At 37.0% G+C, this 27,551-nt stretch overlaps 1 protein-coding gene across 1 annotated transcript; it reads right to left on the bottom strand.

The window, feature by feature from the left end:
• Positions 1-183: 183 nt before the first annotated feature.
• LOC149910903 (protein zer-1 homolog) lies at positions 184-27,551 on the bottom strand. The gene is made up of 8 exons (XM_090120354.1): positions 26,236-27,551; positions 19,703-19,905; positions 18,178-18,349; positions 14,597-14,755; positions 8,288-8,449; positions 7,227-7,376; positions 5,808-6,060; positions 184-3,314 (listed from the first exon to the last, which is right to left on the bottom strand). The coding sequence occupies exons 1-8, from the start codon at positions 27,247-27,249 to the stop codon at positions 3,142-3,144; spliced, it is 2,286 nt and encodes a 761-aa protein (XP_089976480.1). The 5' UTR covers positions 27,250-27,551; the 3' UTR covers positions 184-3,141.

Here is a 27,551-nt window from a genome sequence, read left to right as displayed (position 1 = left end):
TAAGTGTCAGCAATACAACCGTATGAAAAATTTCATTGTAAAAGTTGTCTTTCTTTTGACAACAAAAATGTCTGCGATATAATAGGTTGGGGAAACAGTCATTCCGCATTATGATATGATTGAACAATGAACATCTAATAAAATATCTGTCTGGCTGTAAGAGTAGCACAATTTGGTTTTTGATATCAAAAATGCACCTCGCTCTGGTTGCCCTATTACGGAGAACATTAATGCCATTTTTGAAAAAGTGGAGCAAAAACGGCATATCAGTAGTCCATAACATAGCTGAAGCACTGCAGAGAATTGACCACAAAACTTTATCTTTAGCCACTCAGCAAAAATTAAGAGAGTTTGGCTGGGAGGTGTTAATGCATCCGCCGCATAGTCTGAAGGTGCATGGTAAGCATGCACTTTCAGATATCCATATGTTTCGGTCTCATCATAATTATTTAGGCAGTGTCAGGTTAACATCACGAGAGGACAGCCACAACTATTTGTTGCGGTTTTTTGATCAGAAGCCCAAAAATTTCTATAGCAAATGGGGTCATATCCCTATCTACAAGATGGCAAAAAGTAAATCATCCAAAAATAAAAAAAATCTTTATTTAAAATTAATGTCTTGAATTTTCGTAAAAAATGCGATGAAACTTTTTCCCCAACCCAATATTCATAGCGCTGACAGTAATTTCTCAGTCACATTTCTACTCGCACTCTTGCATCAATCAACACACAAAGAATAACAATATAGATGCATTCGAATATAAGCGAAACTCCAAACATTTATTCTAAATTATTTCTCTAACATTGAATTGATAAATATAACGACACCAAAGATTAAAATTTTCAATTTATTCCACACGAATCATGACTGAGAGTCGCAGATTTCGAGTAAACACTTTAGTGCTTAAAATGTATCTTATTTTAAAAAAAGTGCAGTTGGTGACACTGTCATCTTATAATGTACCAATTTTAGAAAAAAACATTTAACAAAATGATCACTATGTTACAAACCTTAAACATACTTCATAGATAAAATTTTCTTAGTAATACACTTACTGTTACGAAATTATATGATGAGTAAACAATATTTTACAATTTTCCATCGATAAATAGTGTGGAAACGCATTATATTAAATGTACATTTATTATATCAATTTTACGAGAATAATTAATAAATTTTGGTTGTTGTGCTGTGTATGATCAAATATTAGATCGTTAAACCCTCAAACTTACTGTATACACATACTAATTTATTTGTCGACGTTTTCGAGTGATGTGCGTGCATTAGGAACCTTAAAACAGTTGACTAAAATTGCACGGAACTATTTTATCAAAAACTGAGCATATAGACCCTACCAAATATACATTGTCACCCATACTGTAGATCTTGAATATTCTAGATGCCCCGTAAGTCAGATCCTAGTTCTCAATTGCGATTTTAGTCACCAACCATCCGAGCAACTTTCTATTTACAAACTCAATGTTCCCATCGCTTCCCGCACTACTATGTAGTGTTAGAAATCAGCACGCACAAATCCCTTATACACTATACTTACAATAATAAATCTATGCCATTGAAAGATATTCATATATATATTGTCTAATTTCAAAAGACGGTTATAAACAACTTTGAAGATACGCTTATTACTGAGGGAAGCAACATTTACCATAAATACTAAAACTAAACAATGTGCCGATCAAATTATATAACAATTAATATTAAATATGTTATACGAGTTAAATATTCCAAGATAGCGGCTCACATTTGTTAAATCTAAACATTTTCGGTCTTACTTATAAAATGTTACCCATTCGCTAAGCACTGGATTAGTTATTGCAATAACCTGTCTTGTTTTTATGAATGACGTTTCATGTGAGCAAGAGCAGGACACAGCTATGGTAGGAAATGGTTGAAATTTATCCATTGTTTAACTTTTTATAAGTAAGGCCGTTTAATTCTATTGCAGATGTGGTTTGCCGCGACAAACCCTATCTTTATACCGTAGACTAAAATTATTTCGGCGCATCTCAATAAAATCTATAATACATTAGGTATTATATGAAACCTAATGTATATGTCATACCATTTAAAAAATATCGCAAACCTATTTAATATTTACAAAGAATTGTAATAAACATAAAATCAGATTTATATATTTCATTTGTTTGTATTAATTGATAATAACGAACCTGCGTTATTATAACTCATGTAAATGCCTATTTAAATACCTAAAAGTATTTGGAGGTCGCTATCAAATGATTGAATAATAGAGAAGGATCAAGTTTTGCTAATTTTTCTTCATTATGTTTTCTACACATTAACCGTATTATATTTTTGAATGAGAATTTACTATTTGAACAATTCATTTTCGGAAGCTAGAAGCTAGCCTTAGTGTTTCGGGGTAACTGAGAGAAAGGGACCTTTTATTTACACCTTCTCACAAATATCTTAATTTTGTTGAGATTAACCCACTTATATTTTTTCACATATTTTTTTAGGTACTACACATAAAAATGTAGGCTTATAAAATCTCAAATATTCTAAGTCCAATAACACTCCCATAAACATTTTTTGTCCTCATAACATAACTATACAATATTTTCAAGGCAAGCCGCACATTTATTTAGTGACTTAGTGTGAATTTTTTGTCAAACAAAACGGTCCTAAAGGTTGAGAGAGTTTAAAATCTGTTTTCAATTCATTAGTATTGTTATATAAGTTATATTTACACACAGAGAGCGAAAAACCCTTTAGAAGCTGAGCAGATCGAAGCACAAGTTTACAACTAATCATATTATATTAACTTTATTTTATATAGAATAAACACTTGTGTTCGCACTGAAGTTTGCGTCCAAATGTTTAACTAAAAGCCAGTTTAACCCATATCAGCCGACATTTACCATCATTGTCCGAACACTGCACAATCCGAGCACAAAATTGTTCACTTCAATTCACACATCACTTCCACTGATGGCCCATATTGGCCGACACTGGGCCAGTCGGCCAGTCTACGGGAAATCGATTAGCACTCGCAGAGCGGCGAAGATCACCACCAAATTGTTTGCGAATACTAACAGCCATTCGGCAACGATTGGCTATTCCCGTATTTGAGGGCTGACGCCCTCAATGAACTCCTCTAGTTAGTTGTCCGGACTCTCGAACGGTGGAGGGTTCTCGCGTGTGAAGCGGGTACAGTTGTTGATCACGATGATGGCCAGCTCCTTGATGGTGGCGTATGGCCGGCGATGGCGCAGCAGCTCGTGGAGCAGGTTCAGCCCACCCTCGGTCTCCACCAGGTTGCAGTACTTCTCCGCTGGAATTGAGAAAGCGTTTCGTTAGGTCTAATTGATATGTTACAAAATAATTTGTTATCCAGATATTTGTTAATTCTTGTTTGAAATTTATAATATTAACTACAAATAAATAGAAATATTGTCAATATTTTATGTAAAGTTCAGTGTGGACTTTTTCGAATGATATATTTTAAATAAAAAGTCAAACTCGTAAAATCTACACTACACTACGTCACAGAACTTAACTCGGAGAAGCGATTATACCACGGGAGTTCGCAGAATCTACTCACGGTTTATCGTGGGACTGCACTCACAGTGCAGCAGCTACTCTCGCTGTACCACGGGACTTCACTTGCAGCAGTAACTCACTATATACCACGTAAGATTATTCGCTACGCGGAGCAGCCTCTCGCACTATGCCACGGAACTAGACTCGCAGTACTGGCTGGCAGCTAGTGGCTCGTGCGAGCTAGTGGCTCGTGCGATTTAGTGGTTCGTGCGAGCTAGTGGTTCGTGCGATTTAGTGGCTCGTGCGAGCTAGTGGCTCGTGCGAGCTAGTGGCTCGTGCGAGCTAGTGGTTCGTGCGAGCTAGTGGCGCGGCTGAAGGGTGTGTTGGCCTGGAGACTGGCAGCTGCTGATGGAGTCACGGACGAATTCTACCTATACCCGTGACCCCGTCGTTGATGTGGCTTGACGGAATACAGTGGGGATTTGGTAGGTAGGAATCCACGGCCCTTTCCCCGGAGGCCGTGGGTATCTATGCCAGATTTCCCCACTTAAAAAAAAGGGCCAGTTGCGCACTCACGGTACACGCTGGTGAGGTTGGCCAGCGCCCACACGGCCCAGTGCTGGCACTGCGGCGTGTGGTAGGCGTGCAGCAGCGTGAGGATGGGCTGGAAGCTGCGGTAGTTGATGTTGCGCACTCACGGTACACGCTGGTGAGGTTGGCCAGCGCCCACACGGCCCAGTGCTGGCACTGCGGCGTGTGGTAGGCGTGCAGCAGCGTGAGGATGGGCTGGAAGCTGCGGTAGTTGATGTTGCGCACTCACGGTACACGCTGGTGAGGTTGGCCAGCGCCCACACGGCCCAGTGCTGGCACTGCGGCGTGTGGTAGGCGTGCAGCAGCGTGAGGATGGGCTGGAAGCTGCGGTAGTTGATGTTGCGCACTCACGGTACACGCTGGTGAGGTTGGCCAGCGCCCACACGGCCCAGTGCTGGCACTGCGGCGTGTGGTAGGCGTGCAGCAGCGTGAGGATGGGCTGGAAGCTGCGGTAGTTGATGTTGCGCACTCACGGTACACGCTGGTGAGGTTGGCCAGCGCCCACACGGCCCAGTGCTGGCACTGCGGCGTGTGGTAGGCGTGCAGCAGCGTGAGGATGGGCTGGAAGCTGCGGTAGTTGATGTTGCGCACTCACGGTACACGCTGGTGAGGTTGGCCAGCGCCCACACGGCCCAGTGCTGGCACTGCGGCGTGTGGTAGGCGTGCAGCAGCGTGAGGATGGGCTGGAAGCTGCGGTAGTTGATGTTGCGCACTCACGGTACACGCTGGTGAGGTTGGCCAGCGCCCACACGGCCCAGTGCTGGCACTGCGGCGTGTGGTAGGCGTGCAGCAGCGTGAGGATGGGCTGGAAGCTGCGGTAGTTGATGTTGCGCACTCACGGTACACGCTGGTGAGGTTGGCCAGCGCCCACACGGCCCAGTGCTGGCACTGCGGCGTGTGGTAGGCGTGCAGCAGCGTGAGGATGGGCTGGAAGCTGCGGTAGTTGATGTTGCGCACTCACGGTACACGCTGGTGAGGTTGGCCAGCGCCCACACGGCCCAGTGCTGGCACTGCGGCGTGTGGTAGGCGTGCAGCAGCGTGAGGATGGGCTGGAAGCTGCGGTAGTTGATGTTGCGCACTCACGGTACACGCTGGTGAGGTTGGCCAGCGCCCACACGGCCCAGTGCTGGCACTGCGGCGTGTGGTAGGCGTGCAGCAGCGTGAGGATGGGCTGGAAGCTGCGGTAGTTGATGTTGCGCACTCACGGTACACGCTGGTGAGGTTGGCCAGCGCCCACACGGCCCAGTGCTGGCACTGCGGCGTGTGGTAGGCGTGCAGCAGCGTGAGGATGGGCTGGAAGCTGCGGTAGTTGATGTTGCGCACTCACGGTACACGCTGGTGAGGTTGGCCAGCGCCCACACGGCCCAGTGCTGGCACTGCGGCGTGTGGTAGGCGTGCAGCAGCGTGAGGATGGGCTGGAAGCTGCGGTAGTTGATGTTGCGCACTCACGGTACACGCTGGTGAGGTTGGCCAGCGCCCACACGGCCCAGTGCTGGCACTGCGGCGTGTGGTAGGCGTGCAGCAGCGTGAGGATGGGCTGGAAGCTGCGGTAGTTGATGTTGCGCACTCACGGTACACGCTGGTGAGGTTGGCCAGCGCCCACACGGCCCAGTGCTGGCACTGCGGCGTGTGGTAGGCGTGCAGCAGCGTGAGGATGGGCTGGAAGCTGCGGTAGTTGATGTTGCGCACTCACGGTACACGCTGGTGAGGTTGGCCAGCGCCCACACGGCCCAGTGCTGGCACTGCGGCGTGTGGTAGGCGTGCAGCAGCGTGAGGATGGGCTGGAAGCTGCGGTAGTTGATGTTGCGCTCGGCGCGGCGGTCCCAGCGCTGCACGGCGGCGGCCACGCGCTCGAGCACGGCGTCGCGCGACGGCTCCGCGACCGTCCACGCGTCCGGCCCGTCCGACGCGATGTGCGCCAGCACGCCCGCCGCGTTGTAGCTCACCTGACACACCACACACGGATTCGTTATTGTCTTGAACGTTCAACGTTAAGTTATACATCAATTTCATTTTAGCCTTAAAAGGTAACCTACAGAAATAAAATTAAAAAGATAAAACATAAAAAAGGATGTTTTTTATATAGAAAAGTTCAAAATTTTGGATTAAGAGGAAACATGGGGTACGCCCCATGTACATACAAATGCTCTCGTCTTTGTTCACCCTCGATATTTTGTCAATAAGTATTGACTTTTTATCAATTTCTTCTATGCTTCTAATCTCAATGTATTACTTTTTGATAGAAGGTACTTGTTCACTCTTCTTTTGAAAACTTGTCCTTACGGTCCTAGTCCTATTTCAAATGTATACTAGTAATTATAGTGTATTTTATTATAATATACTAGCTTTCCGCCCGCGGCTTCGCCCACGTTTTCAGAGAAAAACCCGTTCCCGTAGGATTTCCGGGATAAAACCTATACTATGTCCTTTCTCGGGTATCAAAATATATCTATACCAAATTTCATGCAAATTGGTTCAGTAGTTCAGGCGTGATTGAGTAACAAACAGACAGAGTTACTTTCGCATTTATAATATTAGTATTGACCCAAAAAAAAAAAAAAAATAAACGGTTTCTTTCTTTCTATATAATAACTCATTAACTCGGTTCCGTTCAAAACCTTAATTGAAGTACTGACTGCTAATATGTGTAACTGAAAATAAGTTCCAGGATTTTTCAATTTAAGATGTTATAAAACTATAATTTCAATCCATTTCAATGTGAATTTGGCTACTATACAAAAGACTAAGCTGTCTTATTTACACGCTGTATTTTTTTTCAACCTTCAATAGACCCTTATTCGAAAAACAAATTTAGACAAAAATCACATGTAAAAGAGATTTGGTATGTACCAACATCATCCATACTAATATTATAAATGCGAAAGTAACTCTGTCTGTCTGTCTGTTACTCAATCACGCCTAAACTACTGAACCAATTTGCATGAAATTTGGTATGGAGATATTTTGATACCCGAGAAAGGACATAGGCTACTTTTTATCTCGGGAAAATGACGCAATCCCGGAAATCCCACGGGAACGGGAACTATGCGGGTTTTTGTTTGACGGCGCGGGCGAAGCCGCGGGCGGAAACCTAGTTTCCCATATACTATACCTCGATGCCATCGCTAGCGGAGTCCAGTAGCTCATAGAAGACGGATAGGAACAGCGTGTCCATCAGCTGAGGGCGAAGGTGGGGCACCTCAGCCACGTTGCCTAGCAACCCCATCATGTTGCGGAGTAGCTCGTCCTTGTCCGGGAAGCACTGGAATGGGTGTTATTTTAGTTAGCCATGTTAGCTTATGTGTAGTGTTTGGGGCCAGTTTCAACACATGGTTAAAGTTGTACTTAAGGATGCTTTCAACACTTGCTTATAATTATAGGCATTTTGTTGTGGAGTAGCTCGTCCTCCTTGTCCGGGAAGCATTGGGATGGGATGGGTGGTATTTTAGTTAGCCTTGTTATTATTGCCCATTGGGATAGTTTCTACAGATTTGGGGATGTTTGAGACTGACTTAATCGTTTATGTTAAACACATATATTGACATACATTTCCATACATTTATCATTTTAAGCGACAGGTAAGCTAAATAGAACATACCCTGAAGGTATTTTTTTTATTTATAAATTTACAAGTTTGTTGGCGATGCGCTCCTATAATTAATATAACTTAACCTTAAATAGCGTAGCTGTGTAATATTTCGAGAGTTTCACATAAAGAGATAGTTCATTTTCAAAGTTTTGATTGGTTAAATAAGGTTTTTGGAGTTTATACTCTTTAATATTATTATTATATCCTCGATAGTGATTTTACTCAGCAGAAGAGATCAGCTAGAAATTCGTCTGCTCAAATTGGACTAGCTCGCACCGGGGAAGGCACCACACCCCCACAGAAGACATGTGAATGCTATTTGATGTGTACCGTTGTTGAACGATTGTGGGAGGAACCTAAAGCCCGTATTCTTTTATTAATCCTCATCCTTACTCAAAATCAATCAGGAAAATCAATCAGTAAAACAGATGTAAAAGAGCAGATGCTCTTTACTACGGAACATGAATCCTCGTATCGAGTATATGACTGAGGACACTTCCTTATCACACTTTTCCATCAATACTTCTGTAGAGAGAGCGCGTAATTTTAGTATCCTTAACTGGATCAAATCTACCGAATCTCACCTTCAAGCACGTAAGGAAGTATTCCATTCCGCGATTATCCAAGAACCGCTGGCAGTTCTGTGGCGTCTCATCGGTGACGTTCCACATGGTGGACCAAGCCACCTCCATGACGTCATCGCACACGCGACGGTTGAGGCGCTCGGATATCACGTTCAGCATTTTCTGGAACAATCACATGATAACATATTTCTCTCCAATACATTAGTGTAGGAATTGGGGAACTTCACTTAATTATAGTCCAGGATCCTTCGCCTATTTTTGCAAGTGATTACTATCAAGCTAATTTTCCGTGAGTAGCTTTATTTTGATGAGACGCCCAATAATTTCCTGTACGAAACTCTCGATTGTAGTAGCTAATCGAGGTAACAAGGATAAAATATTTTAATTTGACGGTTCTCAAATATTTATGTACCCTATACTCGTGACTCTGTTTTTTGGGCATCGATATTGAGACCTCTTTGTTGAAACGTTCACACGTCAACCAAATGGCAACTGTTATAGTGGGAATATTTTAATAAACAATAATACTACACAAGCAGCCCCAGCACATTTTCTTGACCCATTTGTGTGATTTATAAGAAAAAGTTTCTATAAGAAAAAGTTCAGGAAGGAAGGCTTTGTTCCGTAACAAAAATGTAAGAAAAAATAGCTGAATTTATTTTACTATATTTTTATTTAATTTTTCATTATTAAGCCTTTCAAAGCACAGAAACATCGAGCGTCATAATAATTTTGAATGTTTCATTGGAAGTTTGAATGATCATAACAATTTTGAATTTCATTATTATTGCCTACATACGTGTTGTCAGTATAACAGGTGGAACTGGGAAATACAGGTAACGGGTTAGATTTAGGGTGAAAAAAAACACAACATACAACATATATTTATTGATTCCAAAATGCTTCTGGTATTAACTTTTCTCTGAAAGGAAATAGGTACCTATATGTAACATCAGCAATTTGAATATACTAAAGTGTATAAGTGTCAAAATAAAACAAAATATTGTTTACTAGCTTTCCACCCGCAGCTTCGCCCGCGCAGTCAAAGAAAAACCCGCATAGTTCCCGTTCCCATGGGATTTCTGGGATAAAACCTATCCTATTTCCCGGGGTAAAAAGTAGCCTATGTCCTTTCTCGGGTATCAAAATATCTCTATACCAAATTTAAAAATTTCATGCAAATTGGTTCAGTAGTTAAGGCGTGATTGAGTAACAAACAGACAGACAGAGTTACTTTCGCATTTATAATATTACATAGTATGGATTATTGTTTGTTAACTAAGATTAAAATATATTGCGGCGAGTGTGCAAAATATTTTCATCGATCTGTAATGAAAAGATTTTCGACAGGTTTTCTAAAATAATTTTACCAATAAAAGTACATATAAAATTATATTGTGACGTACATCTATACAAATATTATAAAGAGGAAAGGTTTGATTTTTTGTTTGTTTGTTTGTTTGTATGAATTGAATAGGCTCCGAAACTACTTGGCAGATTTGAAAAATTCTTTCACTGTTGGAAAGCTACATCATTTCTGAGTGACATAGGTTAGGTTTTATCCCGGAAATCCCACGGGAACGGGAACTATGCGGGTTTTTTTTGAAAACGCGGGCGAAGCCGCAGGCGGAAAGCTAGTAAATAATATCTTCATTTACCATTTTCTATAAAATGGCACGAAAATTCTTATTAATTGTAACTTGTGAGAGGTTGAACTACGAGTACCTGTTCTTGTTTACAAAATAACACCACCAGTTGCCTGATTGTTAGTGGCGCTGCTTTCCAAAATCAAGTCCATCGGTCGAAGGAAACAGACGTGCGACAGCAACGCAACTGCTAACATAATATGATTTTATTTTGACGTTTCAAAAGTCGCGAACATGTGGCGTCGCTGTTGCGCGAAAGTCGCTATCTGCTGATTTTTAGCTAATTAGGCCGCCGCCCGGTTAGGTTAGCGCTCATTTTTTATATCGTATTTATATTCCTGTTCGTAGGGCACAAATGAAACCATATTACTTAAGTTTATTTATGCCTATAAGATGTGAATTTAGCAAATACTTGCATGCCCTTATATCGCTTTCTCAATATTTTAGTTTTATAGAAGCGAATGTCACGTCACAAGTAGTTTGTGATCTGTCTATTGAGCTGCCTGTGTAACTTAGCATCTTTTGGAGGTGTGCAGTGGTGTAGTGTTCGTCAGGCATGAGCTGAAGTATTTTGCTGTACAGTACTGTAATTCCAATTTGCAGATAATTCCTATGCCATCCAATTTTTAGTCAGGTCTTCTCATTGAGGGCCATTTTGTGTGCGGTAGCTTTTGAAAAAGAAATCATCACAAAGAGTGTTTTCAAAAAACTCCGACAGTGTCGCAGATTACGATGTCCGAAGGCAAATTTCTCTACTCTCAGCGCATCATCGCCTCGATGAAATCTCTCACAAATAATGTCAATTTCAATTTCCTAGAGTCGATTGGTTAGTTTACATTTTGGGCAGATTATTTTGATACAAACTATAGGAACAGTTTCTTTCAAATACATGAGTCAGTTGTATAAAAAATAATAATTAATGAGGAATCGCCAGTCCAAATAGGTAATCAAGTATTAAATGACTTCAAGGAATTCATAATTTCTGGGGCTACATTATCGTTATATTATAAGTAAAAAAAAAATAACTTATTTCTGCTCAGATTTTTTAATTCAAATGCTTGAAATAATGTAATTTTTTTTATTCAAATTACAAACATACATACGATGTATGTATACATATATCTCCATAATACACGGGTACCACCATAAGGAAGATACCCGGTCCTTTGGAAGGCTTACGTGGGGACATGGATCCAACACGCAGAGGCCCTTTAGAGAATTTTACTGTGTTGTGGGACACCAGCCGCAGCCTGCCCATGACTGCACTATAGAGATACAGCCCTGGGCAGTCCGCGGCCAATGTAGGACTATTGCAAAATATGGGCATTGAAAATCTGGGCTATGGAAAGGGGGTGTTCGATGGATCGGTAGGTTAAGTCTATAGGGACTATGGACTGCCTTTGCAATATTAAAAAATTGAAAATAAGTATACATATATAATTATTATTATTCTTCGAAAACTGCTTTATTATACAGGGTGACTTGTTATAGGTGTAATAGTTTTTAAGGGATGAAAGAATAGCTCATTTGTAGTAAAAAAAGTAAACATTACCAATCCCAAACTTATAAGTTTCAGAAATATTTGATACTAGGTTTCCGCCCGCGGCTTCGCCCGCGCAGTCAAAGAAAAACCCGCATAGTTCCCGTTCCCGTGGGATTTCCGGGATTGCGTCATTTTCCCGGGATAAAAAGTAGCCTATGTCCTTTCTCGGGTATCAAAATATCTCCATACCAAATTTCATGAAAATTGGTTCAGTACTTTAGGCGTGATTGAGTAACAGACAGACAGACAGAGTTACTTTCGCATTTATAATATAAGTATGGATTTTAACTCTTTTTTTTAATTTGCCAAATTCTTCGGGAAAACAATAAAAAGTAATAAAAATGTTTTAATATTTACGTCAGTTGGGCGGATTACACGTCAGGAGTGTAACCCGCCTACCTACATATATTTTTAGAAAAATCATCTCATAAAATTTAAAAATAATGCATAAAATATACATTAAAAAAACACTTCACTTTTTACTCTTTTTTACAGTCTGATTTCGACAACTACGAAACTTTTTCTATATAACCCTTTGTAGAAATTTATTTATTTCACATTTCATTCGCTATGCATGTAACACAATAACAAATTGAAAAAGAACAGGCAAGCCTTCGCTTTGACTTAGAAACACACATAATGTTCAAATATTTGCATAGCAACTGAGCAACTTATTTTGTATTCCATCAATGATATAGATTATAGACCGCTTTAAATATTTTACGCAATTTAACTGTAAAATCGGAACCGCTTCCTTGGTACAGTGGTTGACGCGTGAGCGTAGAACCGAGGGGTCCTGGGTTCGATTCCCGGTGGACACGAAGAAAAAAAAAATGTCTCCGTCTGGCAGGACACAGAAGGCTGATCACCTACTTGTCCCTAAAGAAAATCGATCAGTGAAACAGATGTATGCATAATGCATCTGCCCCTTACCCCACTTGGGGACATGGGACTTCACTTAACTGTAAAATCGAAGTGTTGTGTTCAATTCTTGTACAAAGTTCATACGCCCTGTAACTAAATAGACAAAATACCATTGAACATTGTTCATAAAGAACAATCGATAAATGAAACAAATATATTTCTTTTTATTTGCTAAATCATATATTTCTATAGATTCTCTTTTATGTATAACCTAATACAGGTTACTTTAAAGTTTCATCTAAATCGGTCCAGCAGTTTTTTCGTGAACGAGTAAGAAACATACATCGATACTGACCCACTTTCGCATTTATAAATAATTATAAATATTAGTAGGATAGGATAAGCTTCAGATCACTGTAGTTATAATATTTGCTGGTTTAAATAACGGCAGTCAATAAATTCGCCTTGCCAAATGCCAATATATTCGAACAATAGCATTAGCTCTAACTATGATTTAAAATCCTCAATAAGTCTTATTTTTTATATCGTATTTATGTTAATTTTCTTACAAACGGGTACAAACGAAACTCTAACTCAATCTAGCTCACAGAAAATAATTGATAGTAATAAATCTTCTTTATTTTTCTGTCATAAAACCAAATATGATCAGCTTATGTACGACAGAGACAAAAATTATTACATTGCAAAGGCCTTAGGATCAGACAGCTTGGCATAAAACAAAAAAATAAAATCGCAAATGCTCACAAAACGTATTGTTAAAATGAGGATTTCGCAAGAAAACAACTCGTTTTTCGGTCAATCTTCACGATACTTCACTAATCTTATTATCTTACACTAGCTGGGCCCCGCGGTTTCACCCGCATTGCTCCGCTCCTGTTGGTCTTAGGGTGATGATATATAGCTTATAACCTTCCTCGATAAATGGGCTATCTAACATTGAAAGAATTTTTTAAATCGGTAAAGTAGTTTCTGAGATTAGCGCGTTCAAACAAACTCTTCAGCTTGATAAAATTATATAAGTATAGATGAATACTAGTTTTAACCCGAAGTTTCATTGCTATATGATTATAGTTCTACATTAAATTCAGCCGAATCAGTTCAATAGATATCTATTTGTAACATAAGCAACTTTACATTAATACAAACATTTTATAATTATAATATTAGAATTGTAATAATTTCAAAGAAATATTGTGCTTTATGGGCGGCGTATTCACACAGGAGGGTTTTATTTTATCGAGTCACTTTTGTGGATTCTTAGTTTTTTTCATTTTGCACAGCTAATAATAATAATTAACATATATAATATACAATTGCAATGCAAAAAATTATACACGCTAAAATATTATGTTAGTGCAGTGCTTAATACATTATAATCCATACTAATATTATAAATGCGAAAGTAACTCTGTCTGTCTGTCTGTTACACAATCACGCCTAAACTACTGAACCAATTTGCATGAAATAGCCTCGGATAATAGCCTCGGACCTCTAGTTTATTATAACATACACATCATTTTGGACACAAATATTGTTATTGCATAGGAGATTTCCGAAAATATGTTATATAAAATACTTACATAAATAAATAAAACAGTTTTCGAAGATCCAATGAAATTTAAAAAAATAAAGCAGTTTTCGATCCTCTTTTTAACTTTTCAAATTTACCTTTCTAGATTAATATTTTTATTTTTTTTCCTCAACCATAATGCAATTTTAATAATTTTGTAATGATTTTAATAATAATTATTATTATTGTAATAATAATTATTGTAATAATAATTATTATTTGTTTTAATAATAATTATTATTATTTGTTTGATTGTTGTAATAATAATTATTATTATTACAACAATCACCCAAATTTTTGAATTAAAAGTTATATTATGTTATACATAACCCACTTGTCGTATTTTATTTCTGAGTTTGTGAGCGTGAATCAGGCGTTTTAGAAATCCTCGGGGAAGATTAATGTCCGACAGAGGACATTTTAGAACGAATGTTATGAAATGAAAGAACAATTTAAAGGACATGGCAGGGAAAATATTCTATGTTCACTATATATTATAGTATACAAAGAAACCAAAAAAGATAAGTTCTATAAGGGATTCATTCCATAGCTATAATGCTTGCCGTCCACTTGGCACGCAAGTGCATTAATTTCTTTGAATTTCCAATAATTATTCCTACAAGTTTCACAAGGAACCCATTCCATAGCTAGCTATAAATACGTACCGCTATAGCTCCCTTGTTGCCAAGGAAACGCTTCTGCTTGCCGTCCACTTGGCACGCGAGCGAGTTCAGCAGGTATATAGCGATGCGCTGCACGAACCACTCTTGATTAGCTTCTGCCACGTTGAGTAGGATTTGCACCACGCGCTCGTATTCGTATAGCTGGAAACGTTTAGTGGAATAATTACTTTTTGGTTACAATACACAGATGATTATGGAATATTAGCATACAATTTTTTATCCAACAAAAAATTAATGTTTTCCAGTACAATTGATACGAATGAATTGATACGATGAGAAGATTTTTACGAAACCGATAGAATTATTGTTTAAAGTAATTGAAACTAGTGAAATAAATACGCTTTAATTAAGAAATCTAATAGTCTGGATTCCAAATTGCGAAAATTTTAATACAATGAGAAAATAAATATTCTCAAGTGCTATATGTTTTTTTTTATTGGTCGATTACTTTTTCTCCAAAACAGCTTATTAGTTCTCTATGATAATTTTGGACAGATATAAATTGTAAACTGGGTTAGTTCATAAGCTTTTAGCTTCTAAACTACGCGAGTTAACACGCAGAATCAGGCTAGTAAAAAAAATTGCAAATATAATTTATTTTAGACTAGAAATGAGATTCTATAAAAAAATCCGTTGCGTGCGTTCGTCCCACGATATGTTTACTGAAAAGGTAAAGTATATCGACTATTTACATGTATATGATAATTAATATGTAAGGGAGTGCCAAGTTTTCCATATGTATTGCCAAGTTATTTATAATATTAACGGCTAGTGTGAGAATAATTTCTTTTGACTCGGAATTATACTAATTAGAAAGGTATGGGTTTATGAACTTCATTCGTATTTCTACCCTCTGCGTGAAGTTAAATGAGTAGGAACTGTTACATATATTTTTGTATTATTGATGTACAAAGTATTAGATATTCGTTAATCGTATCTGTTGAAAATATGTAAAAAAATAATTTATTTATAATATGAATGTTGGTGTCTCTGTTGTGGCCATATCGTAGATTTGCTCATTTCATGAAATGACCAACATATTGATCAGATCGTTAAATCGTCAACGTTTCACGATTTGGTCATCGACATTTGGCCAGATCGTATAAAATATCTTAGAGAGTCCATAAAACAATAAAAAATTCAGAATATTTTAAGAACTTGTTTATTGTCATTTAAGTTAGTGCCGCGAATCGCCGGCGAATACCAGAAGCGAATGGTTTTTTCAATAGAAAACAGTTAGGTTAGACTTTAATAAACAACGCACGAGCCGAGCGAGCAAAGCGAGCGTGCCGCGGCAGCGGCCGGCGAGTGCCAGAAGCGAATCGCTTTTTAAAAAAGAAACAAAAATGGTCGCATTTCGTGAAATAGCTATCCACGTTTGGCCAGATCGACGATCTGGCCAAATGTGGATGACCAAATCGTGAAACGTTGACGATTTAACGATCTGGCCAAACTAAATTGGCCATTTCATGAAATGAGCAAATCTACGATATGGCCACGACATGGCCAAAATCATACGTAATGAGGATGGTAGTATGTATTCCAAAATTCATTAAAGTCTATGAAAGAAACCCTATTTATTAGAATATAATACTTTTCAAATTAGATATTTGAAGTTCTACTGATTTTTTTATATAGAAATATTATTATTTTTCTACAGAATCTGAAGCAACATATTTTCACAACGAACACGGTATACGAATATTGAATATGACTTTAGCACTGAACTATTTCCAAGGTGAATTTGTTCATATCTTACGTAGGAATATTATTTTATATTCAAGGTCTGAATAGTTTTCTATCTGCAATGAGTATTTTAATTATAATTACTTTCATGTTATTATTTTGCTAATACATATTCAAATATTGATATTAATATAGTAATCAAAAAGGTCTACCAGAATCTGATGGCATATTTATATTTAAAAAGTAAAAGATTTTCATGTGGCAACTTTATTTGACAACTATCAAATTGGTTGTCAAATTATTTGAGTTGATGATTAATTTTTAGGATTTTGTCTTCAAAATCTTCGAAAATGTCGAAAAAGCCTCTGCGATCCCAAGCAAGAGGTGTTGTTTACAATGTGTATAGAAAAATATTCGATGAAGGGTCAATTTTCAATTTTGAAGCGCGTGGAAGATTTTATTGTTACATTGGACTTACCCGTTTTGATACTTTAAATTAAACATATTATAAGTAGGTAACTATAATATTCTTTGTTGATTAAGGAGGAAGGAGTTTCCAATACGGCTATTTGTCAAGTCCAACCAAGTCAATTTTATAATGTGTATCTGTTAATACTTACGAAAATAAACATAATTTTATTTTATATAAAAAAAATAAACAACCGAGTTTTGATCTGCATTATCATTACATCAATATTTTCACATGAATTACATTTCCCACAGCCCAAAAAAAACTATATTTACTTTATAACTACATTTAATAATAAAAATGAGACTTGGTTACAATACACAGATAATTATGGAATGACACATGTCTGCTCGATGCAGACCGGAATTAATTAATCATTATACATTTTTGATTATTATTCTAAAGAAGTCTTAAAAGCTAACAAAGCAAAACCACGCTCGCATTCCGTTCCCATGCGAACGGCGTAGTCAGCAGTTTGCTGTTAAGGCCGGAACGTAACACATGGCATAGTGATAATGATAATACATATATACAAATATAGGTTTGTGTAAATACATAACATGTATTAACTATATGAAAGTAATATGTTTATTATACATGTAATAAGTACCTACATAATATTATGTGGATATCTCATTATTAAGTACAGTGTTATCCACTTATGTAATGTGACTAATGATATTGAGGACAAAATGAAAAAATAAGCAGTAAGTATCAAGATCGTCCAGTCCATTTTCCCTAGGGTTGCACACTCAAAATTTTGATTTCCCTAATTGCCATCAGACTCTGGTTTACCTATACACACAACAACACGAGTATGTTTAATATACTTGTATATTTATATCATTCTACATATTTGATTTATTTTTGAAACACAAAGTAAAGCTATGTTTCTCCAAGGTCTAAATTGTACCAAAACATTTATAAAAAACTAGCGGTCCGCCCCGGCTTCGCCCGTGGTACATGTTTACGTTTTTTACATAAGAACCATCCTCGTACTTCAAGGAATATAATAAAAAAAGAATTATCGAAATCGGTTCAGCCGTTCTCGAGTTATGCGCTTACCAACACATTTTGCGATTCATTTTTATATATAAGAAGATTATTAAATCGGGTTAATGTAACTATTTATTTAGCAAAAATGGAATTCAACATGTTGCAGACAGCAAAGTTGCTATCAATATGCAGAAGCAGCAATGCAATATGCAGATTAGACCATGGCAAGTTGAAAAGTCACCCTTAGAGCATCAACATTAAAACTATTCCCAAAATTGTTAATGAACGACAGTTCATCACTTCGTGGCACTCGACACTTCGACACTTCGAGCTTTGAGCTGTCGCTCAACCAATGTTGCCCACGAAGCATAACCCGACCAAATTCTAACGCCACATGCGCCAAGTCACTCACCACATCGCCGGGTATCTTGAACTGACAGAGTGTGAGGCAGCCGTTCCTCATCATCGTGTCATCACCGATGTGCGCGTCCATACCATCCAGCAGCGCGGTGATGATGCGTCGCTTGAGCTTCATGCCGATGCGCGGCTTTTCCTTCCCTTTTACTATGTAGAACAGTGTCGCGCTGGAAGGTATACGCGCTTTCTTAGCACTTGGCCTCAATACGGGTCTACTTGGCCAGATAGAGATGGGATTTTAGGTTTACAGTAGCAATTAATCGTACATTGTTTGATTATACAGTAATTGTAAAACATAAAATGGACAAATAAATTTTTTTCATTTCAATTACATTTTCACTATCTTTACAAAAAATTATCAAATTGTTAATACTTGGCCAAAATATGAGTGTACGACTTGGTTAGATTAAGATGGGGGTTTAGGTTTACGGCGGCAATTAAATTTATCTTCACAAAAAATTTACAATTTAAAACAAAAAAGGAATGTGAAATAGCTTCTCTATGTTTACCTAACGGCTAACCTATTTAATTGAGCGGTTTAAAAAAATATACAAATTAACCAACTTATGCGTATGCATTACGGGCAAATCATAGTGATTTATGTGGTGCTTTTTGTATACTTATTAATTAATCAGATTGATTTTTTTTATCAATAAAAATGTTTAAATAACTATAAAAAAAACATATAAGCATACTTCCTTATATTTTCATAAAGGCATGTCACTTGTCAGTGTCATTTGAGCGCAGTTACAGTAATTCTATTATATCAAGACCTTGGGTCGGATCATCGTTGGCAAATTGCACTTGTAATTCACAGTACAGCGTCTAGATAATGGTACAAAACTAAAATACAAAACGACGTTGTACATATAACATTTATCTCGTGAAATAGTCCTGCAAACCGCCTTTCATAGTAAACAGCCTATGACAAAATGATAATTACACTATAGTAATTAACGTATCATGCTTTTGAAAGGTACAAAAAATAACGCTAGAACAATTCGTCGTAATGTTACGTTCTCTAGAAAATAGAACTTATCACTACAGGATATACCCAATTTTTTATCTCCTGTTGTTAAAATGGTTAGAATGCTCCTTTTGGTCTCAAATTGAGAGGAAATCATAAGGCTAAATAAGTAGATACTTATGTTTGTAAGTAATCATTCGATTATAATCATTTCCAACTGCATCACAAACAGGACTAATGCATAATGAGTAATGATAAATTAATACATCGCCCCTACGGATATATTGTGTGTTAGCAGGATACACATAAAACGATCCATATACATCATATTCCTTATTAGTGAGAGCATTTCAGCTATCCCCCACCATTACATAAATGTACAAAGCTTTATCCTGTAGAACAAATTTCTAACAGTTTGTGAGTTTGCGACGGTGTATTTTTTATGTCATAGTTAGGCAAGGAGTTGGTGGGTCGCCTGAAGATAAGCGCTGTACCAACACCCATTGACAAAAACAATGGACATTTGCAGAGACGACCCCTGAAAAGAACTTACCTTCCCGAAATCTGTATGGGCTTCTCCGACACGTACTGTTCCATGGCCCTCAGCACGACATTGAGCGCTCGGCCCACATACGCAATATTCTCGTATCTGAACAGATAGTACAGGTCGTTCAGCACGCGAGTCAGCATCGCTGGTCTCTCGATGTACGCCCTGGCAGCCGTCAGGATCTGCTCCTCGTTGGCATCGCCGGAAATCTATAAGTGTCAATTGTTTATGAGTTCATTATTTGTTCAAAAGGTTGCCTACTCTTCTAGTTCTCTAGTCAATTTATAATGATTTCATTCTAAAACTGTTCATATGTATATCCGTCTAGTTCTATTGATCCGATGTATAGAATATGGATATGTAAAAACTTCAGTTAAATATGAGCCCATTATGAGTACTACAGTTAATCAACGCTACTCCTCTGGTTGTAGGTGTCTGATGTATGGAATATAGGTATTATCTAGAAGTGTCAGTTTAATATGAGTTTATTCTGACTTCTGAGTAAAATTCATCAAAAGGTCTGCTTCTAGTTGCCTGATATATAGAATATCTAGAAGGGTCAGTTTAATACGAGTTCATTCTGAGTGGAATTGATTGGTGCCTACACACTCATCTGGTTCTGGTGGTCTGACGTATATGTGCATGGACTGTGCAAAAACACCAGTAAGATTTTTTGAAAATTGACCTCGAATTTAATCTAACCAATAAATAATTCATATTTCAATGCAGTAAGAATCTAGTTAATAATTAATAATCCATACTAATATTATAAAAGCGAAAGTAACTCTGTCTGTCTGTCTGTTACTCAATCACGCCTTAACTACCTACAGAACCAATTTGCATGAAATTTGGTATAGAGATATTTTGATACCCGAGAAAGGACATAGGATAGGTTTTATCCCGGAAATCCTACGGGAACGGGTTTTTCTTTGAAAACGCGGGCGAAGCCGCGGGCGGAAAGCTAGTAATTCATAATTGTAAGTTTTATAAAGCGTTCTATGTTGCTTTAACATAAAGCGTGTGGAAATAAATAAATAATTATTCAATACAAAACCTCATTAATTTTAATATTATTAAAAATGAATAAAACCAGGAACGAAATTTAAACCAACGCGGATGATATTTTCACATAATTTTCACAAGCTAGTTTCGAAAACAAGCTTTACCTATACATACTCGCATACTCGTATGATAAAATAGTAACAAGGCCATTTCTCTACATTTCAAACTAGCTGCTCCGCGCGGTTTCACCCCCGTGCCTCCACTCCTGTTGGCCGTAGCGTAAAGATATATACCTATAGCCCATAACCTTCCTCGATAAATGGGCTATCTAACACGGAAAGAATTTTTCAAATCGGACCAGTAGTTCCCGAGATTAGCGCGTTCAAACAAACAAACAAACTCTTCAGCTTTATAATATTATAGTAGAGAACTCATCATGCAAAGAGTAATTGCAATACGAGATGGATGTTTTTTTAATTATAACCCTAAATTAAGGTATTTTTTTTCTGTTTGTCATTTTTTATGAGCGTTGACCGCTGGGCATAGGCAAAAATTTATATTGTTTGTTGTTATTGGTGAAAGAGATAGTAGTAGGTACACACACATACACACACACACATTAGTTAGCTTTTATGAAAAAAAATAAGACATAACTACACGTAAGGGGGATTAAAAATATATTTAGGTGTTAGAACTTAGATAGCCCACTTATCGAGGAAGGCTATAGGGCCTATAGTATAGGCTATTTAACATCAATACCAACAGGAGCGGAGCAATGCGGGTGAAACCGCGGAGCACAGGTAGTCATGTATAAAACTGAATAATATTTTATCTCAAAATAATAAACCTCGACATTGTATGTTTTCGAACAAATCAGGATTAATGAAAATTGAAAAAGCCTTTACTAGTTGCGTGTTTTTCTTTGAAACAGAAGCGTCAACGTTTCTCGTTATATTTTAATTAAAACTACCCACCCAATGTTTGGATGGTATTGATTGACGCGTTGTGGGCGTGGCTTTGTGCTCGGTGCAAAATGCAAATTCACTGTCACGCTTTTGAATTTTGTCGGCCATAACTGTTCTGTGGTTGGTTGTTTTATTTCGGTACTTTGGTACATCTATAGTTCATACTACCTACCTATAGATACATTTTTCAGTCTGCTTTTAATCATAAACTGGTATTCGGATTGCCGCTATTTCGCTCGCGTTGGCCTTAGGTTAACGCATGTTAAAATAATTTGGAAAATCCAAAAGTGCACGCCTCATAATTTTTTTTTAATAAATATTTATTAATTATTTTTGTTTATTTAATAACAATTAAACCACATCGAATCAGACCCTGAAAAATGAAAGGGTTCTATTCCTGAGCATACTCAAGCGTAAGAGAAAAAAAAAGACTCTATTAGTAAAGTATTTCGGTCGCTATCGTGTTAACAAGAAAAAGGATCCGCACATACAGACACACGGACGTCCAAGACAGAACTTTTTTAAACTGTTTTATAACTAGTTTAAATAACAAAAATGACATCAAAAATATCATGAACGTTAAAAATAGTGTTTTTTCTTAATATGTGTGTGTATGTATTATCTTACAAGTGCAATGTATGATACATAAAGACATTTTAAGTTTGAAAAATCAGATGTTTTGCGCGATGTGACAGTAGTACCCACCTCAACGCTTCGCATAAGAGGCGTGCAATACATAATATATTCTCTAAACATACTCCGGTCAATTTTCACCTCTTATCTGCCACCTCTGATTGTTTATTTTCACGATTACTATACCTATATAGGTATACAAAGGTATATGGAATTCATTGGAATTTCTGTTTGATACACGTAGGCTTTAACGTGACGATTAACGTATGATAAAATCTTAATATATACAAATCTCGTGTCACAATGTTTGTCCTCAATGGACTCCTAAACCACTTAACCGATTAAATATCACCACGTCTGAATTTTTTTGTTTATATAAGAGTCCATGTTGTTTTATAACTTCACTGGAATTTTTATTTGGTACACAATCGTTGTTCTACCAAAGTGCATGTTTGAATAGGATGTTATTTATTCATTGTCTACAAAGTTCTAAACATGGAGAAACAAATTTTTGTTGAAAAAAACTGTTTTCATGTCAACTTTTACATGTAAATATGAATATTATTTCTATTCTTTTTTAATATATCAAAACAAATAAAACAATTTGAATTCAAAACATAATATAAATTCGTTAATTTTTTCTTCCACATTCAAAATTTATTATTTGAGAATTGGGAAACCAAACTCATCAGTACAACAGAAATTAAGTAGTATTGTATACCCTTGACCAATAAAAATAGCTTATTTTAGATTTATTATTTATGAAACCTAAACAACTTTTACATTTTTAAATTGCTGTATATTTAAGTAACTAATAAGAGCATATTATAATAACCCAGCTTTCCACCCGCATGACCTAAAACTTAACAAATTATGTACTAAATCATTATTTTTGAGCCACTCTATCTAGTTACCAAAATTATTTATTGCACGCCTCATAAGCGAAGCGTTGAGGTGGGTACTACTGTCACTTCGCGCAAAACATCTGATTTTTCAAACTTAAAATGTCTTTATGTATCATACATTGCACTTGTAAGATAATACATACACACACATATTAAGAAAAAACACTATTTTTAACGTTCATGATATTTTTGATGTCATTTTTGTTATTTAAACTAGTTAAAAAACAGTTTAAAAAAGTTCTGTCTTGGACGTCCGTGTGTCTGTATGTGCGGATCCTTTTTCTTGTTAACACGATAGCGACCGAAATACTTTACAAATCGAGTCTTTTTTTTTCTCTTACGCTTGAGTATGCTCAGGAATAGAACCCTTTCATTTTTCAGGGTCTGATTCGATGTGGTTTAATTGTTATTAAATAAACAAAAATAATAATTAATAAATATTTATTAAAAAAAATTATGAGGCGTGCACTTTTGGATTTTCCAAATTATCTTTTAAACTACACAACATATCAAAATCTGTTGTGTAGTTTAAAAGATTAAGACACAGGAAGGAACTTTGTTTTGTTTTATACTATGAAGTAAAGTATTAAGTTAATATTATCTATACTAATATAAGAAAGCTGAAGAGTTTGAATGAATGAATGAATGAAAAATACTTTATTGCACTCTCAATACAGGATTATAAACTAAGAACCATACAACTAACAACATGTACAGAGGGCGGTCTTATCGCTATAAGCGATTTCTGCCAGACAACCCGAAAATTTAAAAGGATTACATTTATGGTGGTGCTGCATTACAAACTTAAAATTTTGATTTGAACTAAAATAGAATTATAATAAATAAATATAAAATATAATTATAACCTTAATAATAAATATATATAAATAATAAATCTATAAATAAATACATTAGAGTTTGTTTGTTTGTTTTTTTGAACGCGCTAATTTCAGGAACGACTGGTCCGATTTGAAAAATTCTATTGGCGTTAGAAAACTCATTTATCGAAGAAGGCTATAGGTATAGGATATATAATGTCACGCTAACACCAACAGAAGTAGAGCCAAGAGGGTGAAACCGCGGAGCGCAGCTGAAGTTAATATTTATTGGTCCAAATGATTAAAGAAATCATATAATAGTCATGTGTAAAGGTTGACAAAAAATCTACCTGTCATATTATATGATGGCCTGTAATATGTACTTAACAAACATAATTTTATGATCAAAACCTTTTCAAATGTTTTGATCATAAAATTATGTTCTAAAATTTTCTTTTAAGTCATCTATATTTTTTTAATAAATTAAATGCTTTTTTAATAAATATGGATTACTAGTTCACAACGAGTTTCTAAAACTGTAGGCTATTTAGGACTATGTACCTAATTAGTCAGTTCAATCTTTGGAAATTATTGAGTTTAAATCCTAGACGTGATTCTCAAACAAACATACAGAAAGATTGATTTTTGTTCACATTATCAAGATGTAAAATCTTTAAAAAGTTGACATTTTATACCCGGCGCGGCCTAAGATGATCCCTATGACAGTTCGTCTTAGTGATTGCTCGTATGATGGATCGTGTCGATACTTTACTATTTTATAGGCTAAGGCGTGGTTTGCATTCAGCCACGTCGGTAAACATGTTTTTACAAATATTATAAAATGAATTTTTAACGTCTATTATGCAAGCCAGACATGGGTCTTTACAGAACAAGTCAAGAACAAAATTTCATCATGCCAACATGCTATGGAACGAAGTATACTGAAACTAAGAAGAATAGAAAAACAAAGGAATGTGGACATTCGCAAGAAAACCAAACTAACAGATGCACTTAATTTAAGTTTGAAACAAAAGAGGAAATGGGCAGGACACCTATCTAGATATAAAGACGACAGGTGGACATATCATACCACTAAATGGCAGGGCCCAATCGGCAAAAGGAAAGTGGGAAGGCAGAAGAAGAGGTGGGTGGACGACATAGAGAACATAGCAGGCAAAAACTGGATGCGTATGGCCCAAGATAGGGATCTTTGGTACAAGATGGAGGAGGCTTTTACCCATAAGGGGCCACCTAACAATGAATAGATAAAAAAACTAAAATGTCATATGTATATGTATTAATTATTAATTGTAAGGTGGAATAAATAAAGCTTATTATTTATTTATTATTTTATGTAAACGAAACGGTAAGTAAAACGAAAGTTTTCCAAAACATAAAAATGCACCTTATCATTTTCTCGTAATCTTTAACCCGTTTAACAAAGTGTATATTATTTTATCATGAAAATGAAATCCCCCATTTAATTTTTCTAAAAAACTTATATTATCATAGGTAAGTAAATTAACGCGAACGGTAATTAATTAATTAATTATGCTGCGATCTTCTGTTCCATTCAATAGAGAATGAACTATAGCTTAAGCATGGAAAAAATGTGAACTCGTTTCCATTATCGAAATTTGTTTATCGATACTTTCCGCACTAGTCGATAAATGCCAACGATGTAAGTTTTGAAGGACGTAAACGTAAAGTCAGATTGATATAATTTCTCGTAAGTGTTAAGAATTGTTATAATTCCAACGGAATATCATTGTTATGGCATAAAGCTACGTAAAAATTAATAAATGCCATTTTTAGACGCCTCCAATACGTTTCTAATTTAATGGTGACGCCATTACAAGTTTGTCTCTTGAGAATAACTGTCAGTGTCATAGGGATCATCTTAGGCCGCGCCGGGTATAGTTTTATAGCATTCAAATGCTTTATTTTATTTTAACATACTTTTCAGCTAAGTCTGCTCAAAGTTGAAAGGTTATTTGATGGGTTTAAACACAACTCAGATAATTGAGTTTTAAAGTTAAATTGTGGGTCCACCACCAGTACATAAAGCAAATACTCATATATAGTGGTTGTAGTTGCATGCCAAGTTGGTAAGTAAATAATTTTATATTATAATCATATTAATATTATACATAATATTAAGTACAGTGGTTGCTTAAAAATCTGAAATGAATTTGTATATAAAAAAGCATACTCACCACTTTAGCTGGGATGTCATGTCTCTTGCAAGCTCCATGATGAGTGCCATACAAGCCGAGGAACTCCAGAGGCTTGTGCACGCGAGTCACCAGCCCCGGGATGTCACAGCGAGCCTGCACCTCCATGGATTCCTGCTCTCCATCTTTCACTATCGACACAGCAGCAGCTCCATTCCCAGCCAGATTTGTACCAGAAATATCAAGTGACTCCAGATGTGGCAGTCTGCTCACAAGCTTCAGCAATATCTCATTTGGATTGTAATATTTCCCATGTCTATCATTAGAGTGTGATAAATCAAGGTGACGCAGATTGTGTAGCACGCAGATCCAGTCAATGATCTCTTTTGACCAGAGCACATTGTGCAATATCAGCGAGCGTAGACATTTCAACTCGCACAATGAGTAGGCTCCGGCAGATGAATATTCTGATAGATCGAGATGAGTGAGGTTCTTCAGTGGCTTCAATAGCATAAGCGGCATTATCAGCATACCTCTGCATTGGACAGTCAAACGTCGCAGCTTGTGTGCCTCCGGGCGGCGTTTGTGGTAGAAACTGTCCGACGAGTAAGTTGGAGTGGGTGTAAAAGTGAGCGGGCCAAATTTCAGAGCCACTAGATTCTCATTATTTTCACTGATGATGTCTATGGATGCCTGCGACAAGTATTCGCACTGCACGAGCTCCACTGTGACCGGCTTGTGCTCCATCAAACATCGCAGGCCTTCATCTGTGATCCTCGCATTCCGCAGTTTGACGATTGTCAAGCGGGTGCGATCACGGTCACGAAATATATTCGCGACGTTGTCATTGACGCGATTCTTCTTCTGGTAAACTTCTAGAAATCGTTCACATATTTCAGCTGGCAGGATAATATTATCTCTCAACTTACGCCATCGACTGAGTTGATCTTGTGTTGTGATTACATCTAAGTTGTTGACCACGTATCCCATGCAAATGTCGTAAAGGCTGTCCGGGGAGCTGTCGCACAAAGAAAACACTTCCTGATCCATCCACATTTTGATCGAGTTCTCGGTTATTCCTTTCAATTGCAAAATCAAAACACACGCAATTACACCATTTCTACTGCTTACTTGTCAGATTCTATGTACGTCGTTATCAATACAATACGGATCATAATTTTTACACAAGGTCGCGAAAGATGTCCTTACAGGGACGAGATCTGAACCGGAGTGATAAATGATGACTGAAAACGCAATATTTCACATTTCATAGATATAGTAAACTACGAATCTAGACTAGGCAGTAGGCAACCTATTTTAATACCATTTAAACAGAAGTTGGCCACAGTGCAGTGCGC

The sequence above is a fragment of the Colias eurytheme genome, chromosome 1 (assembly GCF_061535395.1).
Source record: "Colias eurytheme isolate Ceu_HAF_F1 chromosome 1, ilColEury1 Martin Lab GWU primary, whole genome shotgun sequence".
Taxonomy (NCBI): Eukaryota; Metazoa; Arthropoda; class Insecta; order Lepidoptera; family Pieridae; genus Colias; species Colias eurytheme.
This window is presented reverse-complemented; position numbering and strand designations above follow the sequence as displayed.